The sequence below is a fragment of the Crocodylus siamensis genome, chromosome 15, assembly GCF_052110815.1.
Source record: "Crocodylus siamensis isolate JL-2025a chromosome 15, ASM5211081v1, whole genome shotgun sequence".
Taxonomy (NCBI): domain Eukaryota; kingdom Metazoa; phylum Chordata; order Crocodylia; family Crocodylidae; genus Crocodylus; species Crocodylus siamensis.
This window is the reverse complement of record NC_143409.1, coordinates 12,898,222-12,914,568: the sequence shown is the minus strand read 5'-3', so window position 1 is coordinate 12,914,568 and position 16,347 is coordinate 12,898,222. Positions and strand designations below refer to the sequence as shown.

The 16,347-nt window shown below is 44.0% G+C and overlaps 1 protein-coding gene across 1 annotated transcript in view; it reads right to left on the bottom strand.

Moving 5' to 3' along the window:
- AGBL1 (AGBL carboxypeptidase 1) overlaps positions 1–16,089 on the bottom strand; it is a 411,668-nt gene extending 395,579 nt beyond the window's left edge. The window contains exon 1 of the mRNA XM_090028682.1: positions 15,969–16,089. Coding sequence (XP_089884808.1) covers positions 15,969–16,019 — 51 coding nt within the window. The 5' untranslated portion in view covers positions 16,020–16,089. The remainder of the gene's footprint in view (positions 1–15,968) is intronic.
- Positions 16,090–16,347: the final 258 nt, after the last annotated feature.

The following is a 16,347-nucleotide window of genomic DNA, read 5'->3' as shown; positions in this document are numbered from 1 at the left end:
TTCCACGTTCCTCAGAAGAAGAGTCAGACCGATCTAGAAAATGCAAAAAGGCACTGGAAAGAAAAAGGGTCTATTTAAAAATGCTGAGGGGAGGCCCTTGTGCTTGAATACAGTCCTAAGTGACACCTTTAATCCTCCAAGAAAGGCGTTCACAGCTGTGGAGGATCACATCACCCTCAAGCTGTACTTCTTGCAGCCAGCCAAGGCAGCCGTCCTAGAAGAGGAAACGTGTCTGACGAGTTCTTGCTCCTGTTCCCAAATCTTGGCAGCAGTATTTTTCTTTGCTTCTCAGATGCCTCTCTGAGGCTGTACTGTAACCAGCAGTCTGCTTAGTAACGCACCAGTTACCAGCCAGTTACCAAGTCAGGTATTATACACCCACCCAAAAGCAGTAGCTCTCTACCCTGTCTGCAGCATGAAGTCATTAACAAGCCTTCTCTCTCTCTGGTTTGACGCAACATGGTACCTAGGTCGGTGTACAGACCCAAGAACCTGATATTATGGCTGCCTTCAGAGTCCTTTGCACCTAGGTATGATATTTTGCAATTGTTTCCCAGTAACACATCAGGCCGCTGCTGGGTCTGGCAACTAGACTCTATTCACAATCCAGATACCTGGACTGAAGCCATCGCTTCAAAAAACACTTCTCTTTGGCTTCTGCTCCTTGTTTTATTTTGCTGATCATTGCATTGCAGGGCTTCCTTTTGGAAGGAATGAATACAGCACACTCCAGGATTGAACTGATCCAATTTAGGGACGTGCTCAAATGGCAAAGTTGTATATAAACATCCTTAAAATCTGCGAGCATGAATATGCAGAAGTTTTGTCTGGGCTCATCCCTAACCAAAATTACTTTTCTGAAGGCAAATATCATGGAACTGGGGAAAAGCATGTGTACCCAGGAATACACTATGTTGTCAAGGAACCGTACTGTTTAAAACAATAAATTGCAGCACTTTTCAGCTGTCAATCACAAAGCTCCCTACAAACATTAAGACAGACCCCCAACCCTTTTCCCTGCCTCACCATGATGTGGATTGCCATCACTGTCCCTCACTTTACAGAGGGTAAAATATAAGGTGCAGGGAGGTGAGGCCACAGTCACACCATATCTGTGATAAGGCTAAGAAAAGCACCTACAATTCATTTCAAATAAAATATGGAACAAAAATGTGCTATAGGGAAGGAACTACAGAACTTAATCAAGCACTTCCACCTGTTTCACCTGCTGGATTTACTGCATTTTCTCCTTAGTCTTTAAACAACAATACAGAACTAGTTGTGTTTGAACAAGGACGTCCTCCCTATGGACCCATCTTTTCCACCTACCTACATGGGCAGCTGTTCAACAAAGTGTCACATCCCGTGTGACTGCACTGTGACATTACCGACAAAGTGCAGTTACGAAGATGATTCATCACGGGATGGATTTTGTTCCCATTACTCACATTTGAAAAGACCCTTACCCTCCAAGAAGTCACCTATGCTGCAGTTTGACTCCTGAAAGGGAAGGACAAGCAAGGAGCATTGAATCTGGCCTTATCTACAGAGAGTAATAGTCACCTTTGTGCACAAAGCTCAGGCAAGAAATAGGAAGAATTTAAGCCATCTGTTTAGGAAGTTCATGGTGAATAGATCTTGATCTGGCATTCAGCCAAGGAATGGATTTCACCTCTGGTATCTAGAACAATGCCAGAGCCTTTACCCACGGGAAGGTTTTGCTCTGGGTTAAAGTTGCCAGAAATAAAAGGTATTTATTTTAACTTAGAAATCTACATCAATTAGACTGTGATATCCCACAATTTCTTGGATCCCTTTTGCAAAGTAAATTGCTTTTTTTTTTTTTAAATTTTAGTGTTCTCTTAATCTCCTTTTTTAACAAATTTGCCCTTGTGTGAAAGTTCCTTTTGAGGCAAAGTTCCTTTGTGTCGTTTCCTCCTCCTCTTACTAATGCATCTCTAATAGAGCAATTACTTTATTATGCAGAACTAGTGGTAAAACACATTATTATATAACCTTAAAACGCTTCTTTCAAATTGGAAGTATTAAAAGAATCAAGAAACTTTGAGATCAATCAAAACACCTGAAATTTTGCAAGGAGCTTTTAAACTTTCCTTTACTGTTCTTTCAATAATTAGCACTGTAGATAATTTCTCTTGGGGTTGACCTGTTATTTCGCAATGACTTGCTTATGATACTTACAGACTTTGACTGGATTTAATGTAACCATCATTCACTTTTTCCTTCTATTTAATCTATTTTCTGCTTTTATACAGAATTAGCTTTGTTTAGTCCCATTATTCTATCATCATAATTCTTTCATACTCTTCTAATAAGGGTTTTATATAGTTTTGCCTACCCTTGCATAATGATTTCTGTATGTGCACTAGCTCCTACTGTTTACTCGTATTTCTTTGATTTATGCCTATACTTTTATTACCTTCTTGTTAATTATAAAATCACAAGATTTAATAAAAGCCTGTCTTTGATTTAAATGTTAACCCCTAACTTGTAAGATATATCTGAAATCAAGCCTAATAAAGCCTCATCTGTGTTTTCTGCATAGCTTTTTTATTCTATGGTGGCAGTAAAAGTAGCAAGACATGCTACAATCTCCATTTAGAAGACTTTATCAAGGTCACTCCAAAGAATACTCAACCTTTCAAGAAGTAGATTTGTGAATTGAAGTTTTTGCAAGATACCGTATGTATCAATCTGAGCGACACTTTGGGATCTTTGGAGGAATTCCAGCATCCCTAGCAGTTAATAAACTAGCATAAATTTTGACACTACAGCAGAGTAATGTTGGGGACACTTTTGTTTTTTGGGGGGATAAAACAGCAGGGATAAGCTAGTGAAAATAAACTAGCTGTAAGGGGGCAAACAGATCACGTTTTATTCCTCTGTGCTCCTGATTGGACTAAGTATAACCATGTTCATGCATTTTTCTCAATCATTTTGATTCCTGTCTAGCAAGGTACTGGGCTCATTTGTGTTAGTTTTAGGCTGCCCTGTATCTGCCAGTGTGACAGTAACTCATTTGCTACATGTAAGTCAGTTGACAACCTGTGCAAGCTAGAGCAGAAATGCCCTGATGGGAATATCCTGGTATGTTTAGCACCAGGATTTATGTATGTTTAACAGTAGAAATAGTCCTTTCTATTGCTGTGGTAAGGATCCCTACGTATCACTCTCTCCTGGTTTCTGATGTGCTTTCTAGAATGACAATTAAAGTGCTTTTAATCAGTCAACGCTGGACATTAAATTGATTACACTGATTGAGGTAGGAGGAGTGGAAACAAAATTGCTGCCAACTACCTTCAGCCACAGGTCATTTTCCCAAGGTAGAGAAACCCTAAAATGGAAGTGACTGGTCTAATTTTCCCATCCAAGCTAAGTGAAAAATCAGACGGACCCAAACAAATAGCATCAATATTGAATAGCAAATAATATTCTAAATTTCTTAATGATCTGAAATATTGTTGCTAGTATTAAAAGGAGGAGCATTTATATACATTATTGAAAAGCATCTATCTATCTACCAACAATTTTAACAATGATCTATCTATTTTAACAATGATCTATCAATAATTTTAACAATTTTTTTAACAATGATCTTTTAAAAACAAAGGCCTGGCCTGGGCTCTTTCAAAAGGCTTCCAGGTTGTTGAAAGGTCTGATTTAGATATACAGCTTTCAGTCTGTGCTGCAACAAAACCTTTTATTTTCTTTTAAAACTATGACCCATGCATTGGCCACACAGCACCAGAAGCTGATAGGCCTCCATTTAAAAGGAAGGGGTTTTTTCAGCCACACATGTGCTGATTAGGCTGCTTGCAACAAGCACGCTTGAATGAAGCTGTGGTGCATCTGGTCAACAAGCACTTTATGAGTCCTGTGAACAAAATCATTTACACTGGAGGGAAAAAGTGATAGAGTTAAACTTAGAAAGGCCAGCTTCCTGCCCTGGCCAACATGCCTCTAGGATTTGATCTCTGTATGTCATAGAGCAGAGGGAATTGCCATGTGAAAAATGGAAGACAGAACCTAAACTAACAGAGGTCACCCTCCATGGCCTGTTGTCCTCTTCTGATGTAGCAGCAGGAGAGACTTGGTCTTGTATTTACACAGAAGAAAGGCAGCAGACATATCAGCTTAACTTTCCACACCTTTGTTCTGCTCAGAATTGCAGTCCAAGTGGTGGCTTTGATCCAATTCTGAATTTCCTCCCCTGAGGATTTGCAATTATAATCTGGTAACTGTCAGGTGTCTGATGATGGGGCAGAAGCTTCCCTGTGCACTCCACACCCTTGGAGGATCATTGCAAAATGAGATGATCTGCGTACACCCCAAGACCTACAGAAACAATTGACAGAGTCTCTTCCCAGCCTTGATCTTGCAAACAACAAGGCCCACAACTTAGTGCAGCTTTTCATAAATGAAATTTGGGAAGAGAAGGGCCTAATTACGGTCCTCAACAGTCGCCCATTCTACAGTTGCTCAGATGCAGTAAAAATAGACGGGATCATCAATCTGTTTGTAGACCAACCCATGTCTCTGTCCTGGAGCTCTGACCAACATGGCAGCATGCTGACGGGATGACGGCTTGCTCTCTGAGAGGCAGGAGAACGGTCCAGCGAATAATGGGTAGGGGCTTTTGTCTGCTGCCAGCAACTGGTCCAAGGTACAACTTAGCATCTGAATAATGACAACTCTGGAAGGGAAAACTACTATTTTCCTCCCACTTGACTCAAGTTGGTTCACCTGCTCCTGTATCTGAAACAGTGCCCTAAACGCTTTGTCATGGCATCACCCAGGTAACACTGCCAGTCTCCATGCGGGGCGGCTATATCCCTTTTCCTCCATCAAGCAATCTAAGACCCAATGCCCAATTTTGGGAAGCCTGCCCCAGACAAACACAGGCTAGGACCCAAACCTTCCCTATCACCTTCTTTTCTAAGTTTGGAGCAAGGAAACCTAACTAAGCTGGAATCTCCCCAAAGGGGAAATCTCTCTTTATGGGACATAGATGCATTTAGTGAAGGGAGCATTCCTCTCCCTTGCCAACCTCCCTCCACCCCCAAAGCTGTCTCCCTTTGGAGCCAGGATGCTGGTTTATTCCTGGAGGCGTGGAGGGTCGAAAGTGGCAGCTCAGTTTGTTCCTGTGACTTCATCAGCTCAGCATTTTAATCATAGGGAAAGGTCAGGTGGACACAGCTCCCCAGTTCCCCCTCCTCCTTTCTGTCTGTGGTGCAGACAGGTGGGTATTTAGTATGACAAGCACACGGCCTAGGGGCAGCGCTCTCCCTCTCCCTCTCTGCCCTTGTTGTTTGCTAGGTTCATCATGAACCAAAGGGAGGGCTCCAGCGATATCATCATTATAATGCTACAGTTTTGTCCTTCAAGGGGAAGTCCCATGTTTTAAGCATTTTACAAACATTGGGCTACTCTCACACTCTATGAGTCGGGCTTAGCGTAGGGCAAGTCACTTTTCTAAATGACATAGTGTGATGGAGTCTGAGCCCTTCTTTTGAGCTAAGCCTCCCAGCACCCCAGCCTGATAGCTAAGTGTTCTCCCCATTAATTGTCCAGATGGGAAAATTGGAGGCACAGATTAAATGAGTTACAGAGAAAATGTGTAGCAGACCTAACAATATAAGCCAGCTCTCTTGCTTCTCAATCCTTGGCTTAAGCCACCAAAATAGACTGGCTTTGAGTGTTCAAAAGACAAGCAAAAGAATGGCAGGCCTGGCTTATGGAGCAGACTCGAGCCCAAAGGAGAAGGCGGTGTTGGTTCTGTCTGCTTTCTAGAGAGATCATACTGATGTTGGGCCTAATACAGAAATTGAGCTGGTTTTATAAATCACACTGGCAAATACTGTGCATGAAAGACCCCTCAAAGCAGCTGATGGCAGCAAACCAAAACACGGTGGCTCTCTCTATGCTCTACTACGTTAGCAAAATGCAGATGTCACATTCAGACTTCCTTTCTTGAAAAGGAAAAGAAAAAGAAGTGCCAAGGTTCTTTGGAGGAGCAGCTATTTTTCCCTTAGGACTTTGGATGATAAGATTGCTCCGGGTTTTTTTTAATAATAATAACACTAAAAGTGTTGCCACTTACATGAATTCTACCCCAACCTATAGCACCTCTTGAAAAACCAAGCTGTATTCTTTCTAGAGAATAGCCTGTGAAGAAAAAAACAACCTCATTGTGCTCCAGGCCACCTGAGGGATACAGCCTTGGCTTTGCCCAGTGAATTTCCCATCAAGCAGATGCTATTCTGTGAATCGGGAGCAGGCCTGAAAACGAACAAAGTCATTCTTTGCTGCACAGCTTGGCAGTGCCCTTGGGCAGGACAGTCTCCATTATGCCTTTCTCTCCTCTTTGAAAAACGTGACCTAAAAGTGAGGTACGCATTTTGATCTGGTTTTCTGAAAAGATGGCAGATCACCACCCAACAAGGCAGTGTCAGGTAAAAGGCTATAGAGATGCTGCGATGAGGTGACAATTTGGTGCTTCTGCATGAACCTAAACAGTAAGGTAGCTATCTTTTTCTTGACTTCAAAGGGTATTTCTTGTTGTGCTAAATCTGCGGTTCTCAAACTTTTTAGACTCAAGGCACGCCTCATTAGATTCAAGGCATCCCTTGGAAAATGCCAGCTCTAAGCTTTTGCTCATTTCTTGACAACAGAAAAACAATAGAGCAATTTTTCAGTTGCAAAGAACTCAGAAAGGCCATAATAGGTCAGAACATTTTTGACACGATGGACTTCTATTTGAAATGTTTAGGTTTATCCTGTAATCATGCCCAGGTGCTTGCATACCTAACAGTGCTACAATTGTGCAACACCCTGCAGCACTCTTACAAGGACCTTGCAGTGCCTGACTGAGAATCATTGTGCTAGATATTAATTCCCAAATCTATAGTTATAAAAATGAGGAGCTCCTTCATAGAGAGAGACCAGAGAGGAGCCCAGCCTTTAAAACTGCGATGTGATTCAGTCCCTCCCAAAGATCTGGTTTATTCAGTGTCTGGTTCAGTAATGAAAATAAGGGAGAAAAAACTGAACTTCCCCAAAATGTTGATGGTACTTAGATCCACAGACTCTTCTCCAAAGACATCCCTGTCCCAAGGAACAGAAGCACAAAGTTGCACCAACTTGTACAAACAATTACCAAGATTACTGGTCCAGCTAACCAGTGTCTGTGCACTATTGCACTGATTGTGCGTACAGTAGTCTGAGCAATAATACACACTGTACTTTCCCTTCCCCTCCTGTCCTCCCTGTCTTAGTTTTTATCCCAATGAGAGAGGCACAGAACACGATTTTGTCTGTCTGAAGCTGTCACTCCCCTCATCTCTCCCCACTGAGAAGACTAGCATATGCTTCTCTCTGGCATGCAGAATGGCTTTGGTCCATGGGTGGGTGCTTTGTTCCACCCCCTCTTTGTATAAACAGGTGTGCATAGACTATCTATTAGACAAGCACTTATTAAAAGAACAGGGAAAGGTGAAAAGAGATAATTTTGCCTCCCGGGGTGATAACAGGAATGCAGGCAGGGGGCTGGAGTGGTGGCAAGGTCCCCAGATCCTAAAGCGGCTTCTAGATATATAAATACAGTTATAAATTTAGGACTGTCCAAGGTGGCTCACAGACTTAGGTCCCTGCACTCTATCCCATCACACACTGGACGCGTCTACACATTCATTAATGTGCTTTTGCTAATGCACATTAAATTTTCTAGTACCATTGTGAGGTACTAGCAAAAAGCACATTAGCCTAAGTTAATGCGCATTAGCGAATGAGTGGGTTTTTTCCTGATGCTTTAATGAATATTAAAATAGGCTAATGCACATTATAGTGCACATGTAGACATGCCCACTGAGAAAAAGCGCCACATCTCAAGAACCCGGCCCACGCTGCTACATGTTAGTGCTAAATGCTCCCTTATTTTTGCATATCCCTGAGCGTATCCATTCTCTGTGCTGAGTCTCACGGCAAAACCCTGACTTCTAGCTGGCAAGGTTTAACTAGGTTCCCTCATGGCCTGAGTCCTCCACCACCACTAATCTACTGGTGTAATACCTGTACTGGTACAAACAGTCTTTCAGCAACATACCTATAGTGTCCCTCTGCCTAGGACAAGGACTGATCCAGCCATATTGCCCCAAGATTAGAAGCCAACACGTCCTTTAAAATTCCCAGCATGTTTTGGAAGTGCCTTCTTTGTTGCTGCCACATATCACTGCAAATCTACTGAAGTTAACAGGTATGTTCAAAGTGAAGTGCTACCGCCTGACACATTTTTAAACCTGACTGCCTTTCTCAGCATTACGCTTTAAGTGGTGTTTAACAAACATTAATTAGAACACATCCTCTAATATAATTTGTACCCCAACCCATTTTCCCATTCAAAACCAGTGGAGTTGAACCAATGCAACTGAACGGAAAATATGGGGTCATATGTCAGCAAAACACAGGAAAAGATACTGAAAAAATCATGTTATGCAGAAATGCAAGCAAAATATAGATTGACACAAACAAGCATTGTTAGGTGCAAGCTCTATCTGAAGATGCTTTGCAAAGTTAAATCATTTGTAATGCCTGCGGGGGAAAGAAAATAAGTATGGAGCAGAGACAAGAAGGAATATGATATGTTCAGATGACATATGAAAAAGGGCATTGATGTGATGGATAAATACATAAATAGTTATACAGATCACCTACTTATAATATATATTATGTCATGCCCTCCCAGTGGATTGGTAGTTGCAGTCATGACTTTTTTACATTGGACGCTGTGGCTGTATTGTGGCATTATGCATTCTTGTGTAGCATATTTACTATATGTCTTACAGTCTGAAATGTTTGTGCATATATATAAGATCCAGCTGAAAGAATACAATACATTTTATAGTATAATGCTATATTACATCTCAAATATTTATGTTAAAGGAACACAAGATTGTAAAATCAAGCCTGCAGAAGTTAGGAAATGCAAGAATTAAGGTGGCTCTGCAACTTTACCTTTCATTCAGCCCCCATGGGTATATGCAGTCAGGTTTTAATTACACTATTTTTTTCCACAAGACTGTTGATTCATTCGGTGCATGGGGCAGATGGTGCACACCAAATGGATAGCTACTCAATGCATCTACTTTCTTGTCATTCAGTGTGTGGAACCATGCATTATTTACTGTGCAACATCCAGACCTGGCACAGAAATAGGATATATGTACTCCAGGGCTCATCCATGCTCTTTTCATTACAGTATCTTATATCTTCACAAACATTTAATTGTTCAAGTGAAGTGAGGAGCTGTGTTACTGTTAACCCCACTTTACACCTGGGTAATTTGAGCCACAGTGGCTACGGTGGAATCTAATTCTCCAAGCTTGTATTCAGCTGCCTTCACTACAGGGCCAACCTTTCTCTTCCTGCACTCCTCTGCTTCTTTCACTACATACTTGCCACTTTCAACAGCAAATGAGGCATGGGTGCTATAGACAACAACCTCACTTTCTGCACAGCACAGATTCATTCCCAAAGCATGGTCCATCACATGCACTGGATGAGGCAGGGCTCTGGTAGAAAAGTAGCAGAGTAGGAATATGGAAGGATTTGACCTTACGTTAGGAGAACAGCTGAGACCGACCTGGTGACGTGGCATGAAAGTCTGATCCCTTTGATGCCAATGCAGTGTAAAATGTACCTCAGATTTCTCCCCTAGGGTTGAGTGTTTGTACTGAGCTGCAAGTCCTTTTAGCACCTTTCTTGCTTTGTGGACTGGAGGGAATCGGAGGCTGCTGCACAAAGCCAGCCCTATTGGGAAGAAGGATTTGTGCTGCCAAGTTCCAGAAAAAGTTCCTCCCAGTCCTCTTGGGATAAGGGAGCAGGTGGCGGGGTGGTGGAGACCATAACTTGTGGCCTTGAAGACTGAGGTTTTTTGACTAATTTGGGGAAGCCCCTCAGAGCTCTTCACAAGGCACAATTTCCTTTTCTCCCTCCAGCAAATTATATCATAAATGTATGTGACTAAGAGCAGCACAGAAAATAAAGACAGAAGAAACCTACTGGGACATCCAATGCAACATTTGTCCTTGCTGCCCAGTCCTGAGCACCTCAACCAGTCTGGTGTTAACTACTCCAAAACCAGGGGGTCCTTCAGATAGACCATGGATACAGGCTGGGAGTCCATAGGACAAAGGAGTCCACTTTAGGTGTGACAACTCGCAAATTATTCCGGTCCCAAGGTGATGAATTTGCATAATAATGGGCATCTGTTTTTAAACTGAGATTTTCTCTGGGTATGTTCAGCTAAATCTTGCCAGTGAGTCCTGGCTCTCCTTCCAAATACACATCCAAATCCCAAGCACCTGCAGTCCCTGCAAAAGCCAGCGGGAATTGGTGTTACTCAGCTTGTCTTAGGAGTTAGCTTTTATTTTACATAAAGCCAAAAATCCCCTCTGCACTTCCAAATAGATAAGCACAAAATACATTTAAATTCACTGTCACTAAAGCAGCAAAGATCTTCCCACTTGACTTCAGGATAACAGTAGAACTGTTGTGTCAGCCAGCCAGCAAAGCAGCTCTTAAAAACCCGGTGCAAAGAAGTAGGGAGATCCAAGTTGGCAAACACTGGCTTCTGTATCTGTTTCCTTCTGGGCACCAGTGTCATTCAGACACATCCTCCATTGACACGTAAGATTTTCACCTTTCCTTCTGAGTTGTAACAATTGTGAACCTTACAATCCAGCACAGTCAGACGGCGCTCCAGCCAAAGATCTGCCAACAGCCCAGCAAGTGACAGCAAAGCAGAATGTATGCACGAGGGCTGTGGCCTTGAGAAGCATGTGAATACAGCTCCCATCTGGTCTGAGCACAGGCAGAAAAAACTGGGATGCCATAAACGATGCTGGCATGCAGTGCCACAGAATAATGAGACATCCCGAATAGTAGCATAGGCCATCTCATTTCTGGGCATGACAAGCAGAAAAAGAGACAGGAAAGGAGGCATCTGAAGATTCAGCCTACTTCTTGCTTGGCTAACTGGATTACAAGGAAGAGAAAGGAGAAGAGGCAAGACATGAGGTTGTCACAGTGAAGATAAACCCTTTGCATGTCAGGTTTCAGCACGATTAGAGAGCTGCAGAGACCCCTAATTGACTTTAGAGGCTTTAATGGGTTAAAGAAGAATTATTGTATAATGGAAGAAGTCATTTTAAGGCCTTTTTAATCAGTCCTCAAATGCATTCTCCTGCCGATTTAGATAAGAGCTGCTCCAGATAAGTTGACATTGGTATATGGCTATAGGTTGATTGTCATATTTCCCACCACTTGTGGGCAGTGTGCAGGTGGGTGTTTATGTAACAGGCACAGGGACTACAGCAAGCAGCTCTAAATAAGTCCAGCCTTGGTAAAAACACTGCACTGCTTGAAAAAGTCAAAGTAGGGCTTTGTAGGCAAAGAGGAAGAGTTTCAATACGGTGCAAGAATTGCCAGGTCAACCGGTCAAAGTAAGAGAAGCAGGAGCTGACCATAGCAACTACACCCAGGAAGGGGGTGAGCTGAGAGAAAGGCAGTATCTGTGGAAGAGATAACTATGTGGTAAAGTGCAAAAAAAAAAATAAAAAAAAAAACACGAGAAAGAACTAGGCTGAACTGTTAAGCATTTTGCTTTGCAGTACAAACATGAAGCCTATTAGGCAGAGACAGTGTTTTTTTGATCTGCAGTTTGCATTTTCAGAGACAAAGCTTGTAAGCAAGTCAAGTGCTTTCACATAGAGATATGAGCTGAAGTGCCGTGTTCCCTGCCATAACGTTTCTGTGACAAGAAGCAGCGCTGCTTTGAAGTGGTTTCTACAGCATGCATTGTCACTTTTACAGCATTTGTAACATGCGGCCCTTTAATTGGCTTGGGCTGTCTTTGGTGGAACAAGTTCCCTAATTGCACTCAGGAAAAAGTTTCGAAGAGCCCAGAAATTAAATTAATTTCTTGGTATGGCTAAAGTGTGAATTTCCTTACTAAGTGCAACCACACTCGGAACCGGGTCTGCGATACGTGCTCTGTGTTATACTCCACGCCAGGGCCAGCTGAACAGAGGACAGCTCTGGTGCCAGGATCTGTGCCAGCCTTAGGTGGGAATAGGGTTCCCTCAGCCTGAGTGTAATGGGGTTTTGTTAGAGCGGGTGGGGGAAAGGGCTCCCTCAAGCCAGGGTTTGTGCCACTTTCTCTAAGGTGGACTCCTTCCTTCAAGCTGAGGGTAATGAGAGGCTGGGTCAGTGTCCGGAGGAAGGAAAGTTCCCTCCGTCTGGAGCCGATAGGGTCTTGAGCTGTTGGGAAAAGGGCTCTTTTGTTCTGTAGACAATGAAGTCTGCACTGGAGGCAGATCTCTTGGGAGAGAAAACTCTGTGGATAAGGCACCTTTATGGTATATAACAACCAAGAGGTGTAACTAGCAACTTCAATGCAGAGATGCTGGAGAGAAGAAGGGGCTGCTGCCACCATGGTGTGGGATCCCCACCCCCTGCCTCACCCCATCCTGGCCATGCCAGTGAAACAAAGCAAGCAACATGCAGAAAATAAAATACCTAGCAAAACAGCTCACCCTATGTATCAAAAGAAGTTGTTTGGGCCCAGTAAAAGGGCACGAAATCCAACAGGACACAAAACAATGAGACCAGTTTGCAAGAGCTATCATACAAAATAACTCAGCGCGCAGAGATGCCATCAACAGATGCAAACATCAACAAAAGCCGTCATTTCACAACCCAGTGCTGCCAAAGCAGAGCAAACATTTATAGCTATTTTAAGTTCCAGCAATGGCCTTTATCACCAGAGTTTTTGGAGCAGTGTTATGTGATGGTATTGTGGACTAACACCAGTGATCATTCCTGGGGGATAAGCTGAACATGCCAATATTGTTCTGCTCATCAACAACCTATTGCTGCTGGCACAGCACTAAATGCCTGACATCCCAGTGGAATAGAGATAAGCCAGAACTTTTTTATTCTTAAATGAGTTTAATATTATTGAAACTAAGGGGCTTATAATAAGGGTTTGAATTTCAGATATAGATGGCAGATTCTGTGCAAGTTTGCTATGTACACAGCCCAGCTGTGCTACTTAGTCCTTTTAGACCTGTAGCAGCACATGCTAGTCTAATCCTAGACCCCTCTACAGCTTTATCAAGAAATTTCATCCCTGATCTCTGCAGTGCTAAAAGTTATAATTTAGAGAAGTTGGGAATTAGGAGATGGTCCCTCAGTCAAGTTGGAGTTAGAAAGGGTTTCCAGAAGTTGCCTACTGCTCCACAAATACGTTTTATTGCTAGTTCTTCTCATTCATTGTATGCCAATGTTTACTGAATCTGTGGGGGCGGCACCCACACACACAGCCACAGCCTGCACACTATGTGTAGAGCAGTGCCACACCGGTAAGTCTGTGAAGGGGGAGGGGCGGAGGGAGAGGGAAGGGATGGGGGGCCCGATCAAGGTCCTCATGGTGAGGGAGGGAGTGGGGCAGAGGCAGGAACTGGGATAAATGGGGTCCTGGGGCCAGGATAGGTCATAGGATGGAGCTGTGGGCAGCAGGGGGGCATGGCTCCCCACCACTACCTGCACCCCTGGGGGAGGCATGAGGTGCATGTGTCCCCTGATTTGTGCACAGGGCGAAGGTGGGCTACCTGGTGCAGGCTGGGGCTCTGCTCCCTGCTGCCTTTGCCCTGGGAGCTGCACGGTGCCATGTTGTGCCTCCGGCCACTGGATGAGCAGGGAATGTGGTGTGGCCAGTACACGGCTCCCGGGGCAAAGGCAGCAGGGCACAGAGCCCCAGCCTCCAGCAGGCAGCCCACCTCCACCCTGCACACAAATCATGAGGCATGTGCCCCCCATGCCTCCCCCAAGGGTGTGTGCAGCAGCAGGGAGCCATGCTTCGCATCCCTGGGCCCCTGGACGAGCCACCCACAGCTCCATCCCATGACCCCCCCTGGCCCTAGGGCCCCATTCACCCCAGTGCCTGCCCCTGTCCCATTCCCCCCCCTTACCATGGGGGCTGCAATCTGCCCCCCTCCCCAACTCTTCCCTCACCTTCCACAGACTTACCTGCTGGACAGTGTGTGTGTATGTGTGTGCCTACACATACACCCACAGCCTCCCACATCTTCACAAATTCCCCACACATGTGCATGCACATCTCACCCCCAACCATACAAAGTACGTCCATAATTTTGCATAATTTTGAGTTTTTCTGTGCATAATTTTGAGTTTATAGCTGTGCAATTAAAATCACGATTAATTGTAGCACATTTTTTTTAATCGAGCAACTAATCGCACTCAACTTTTTAAATCAGTTGACAGCCCTAGTAATAAGCATCTACAGATAAGGCAAATAGGGTGCTTCTAGTTACACCCTCAGATAACAGAACCAAGGAACAGCCAATGAAAAATCGTATGAGATTTTTTTTTTAAACATAGCACAGCTTTTATCTGTGGATCTCAGTACCCCCAGATACCAGTGAAACAACAGAGCTGACAGGCTCAAACAGGATTTGATATTGATATGATTAATAAAAATGCGCAGTTTTATCAATTTGGAAAAACATGTCAAGGCACATCATCCCGCAGGGTATGATTCAGAAACCAGCTACGCTGCTATGGGATTTTATACCTCTAAACATGCATCTGTCTGGTCACTGTTGGAGACAAGGTGCTGGAATAAATAAATAATTAGTTTTGCCCAATGCAGCAATTTCTGCTGCTTTTATATGAGTTCTGGGGTTCGCTTTACTATGGATTTCCAAACTACACAGATAACAGTGGCAGCCTACTCCACAGGATGCTATTGCCTTTGAAGGTGTTAAGGTGTGAGAGAAACAGACTATTAACATGCAATGCATGCAAGCTTTGTCTCTTGTTAGCCTCTATCTCCCTTCTGTCCAGCCAGATGTATTGGGAACAGAGAATCACAAGAAGATGTGGATTTTTTGGATTTTCTAGTGGTCTTAGACACAATTCTTATAGAAATTTGCCCATGCAAAACTCATTTTCCCTTCCACCCACCTCTCATGACAAAATGATAGATGCTTGAAAGGCATTTCACTGCACTGAATATGACATTCAGTAAACCACAGGTTCCCAGCCCAAAGCAGGCACTATTTCATACAAATGGCCACAGCTAGGCTGGAGCTTTTATGGTGTGAAGTATGTGTGTGGGTGTGTATATGTGTGCGTGTGCATGCACACAACTCTTCCTACCCTCATTGGGTACCAAACCTTCAAACATAAGCAGAAATGTAGTAGAAATGTAGCTCCAAGGACTGTCATTACTATGGGCTCGCAACCATCAGCAAGGAGCTGCCTGTGTGTGGTGCAGGCATGTGCTGATGGTACTGGATGAGCATTTCAGTCTCCCTCTCCCTGGTTCTTCATACCATCTGCAGCTGTGGACAGGAAGTGAGTGGCACCAAAGCCTCTCAGAAGTACCTCTGCTGTCTTGTTCTTCGGAATGTGCATAGCCACTTCCCAGAGAGTTGAAGAGGGCGGCGTGACAGCGTGAACTTCTTTGTTCCAGGCAGATCTGCTGCCACCTTCTTATTATCCTGCTAGCTAGTGCTTCATATTTGCCTAAATCTCAAACTGACACTACTGACAGGTCCCATTCATTGCAAACCAGGTCATTTCTCACACCTCTCTGTCCCCTGGTGAGCACTGACAGATTGCAGGACCGGGAAGCTCCAGTCTACCCAGGCTCAGGAATTGATGTGTAGAAGCAATCACCTGCATAGTGAAACCTCGTTTGATTGAGGGTCTCAGGGTGGGTGATGCAGTCTGGGATGCCTGCACTCTCGCAGCTTTGAAGCAAGCCAGACAGGGAGCTTATCTGAACGCCCTCAGCCCAAGAAGCCACAGCTTGTTGGCTACAGAAGAAAACAAGCATCTCTCTCATTAGTTCAAGCTCTTCTTACCTGCAGGGTGGTGAGAAGAACTTTCAAGCCACTGGCTTCTTGTTCAGCCATGCTGGTCCCCACTCACACGCCCTCTCTCGCAGCAGCAGCTAGCATGCAGCTGGAAAACAGAGCTGCCTTGCTGCTGGCCTCGTCCCGTTTAAGAAACGAAGAAGCTAAACAGAGATCCCAGACACATGCACACTGCTACCACTAATAATCACAGCAATGCAACTCTAGACTTCAGCAGGAGAGATAAATGTACCCCCTCCCTCCGTGCTCTCCCACTGTGACAGGAAGATTAATTCCTATATAAAGAATCCCGGGGATTAAGTAAAGTGCTCGGCAAAGGTCTGGATGTTTGGTGTGTGGGGAGGGTGGCAAAGGCAGCGGGAGAAAG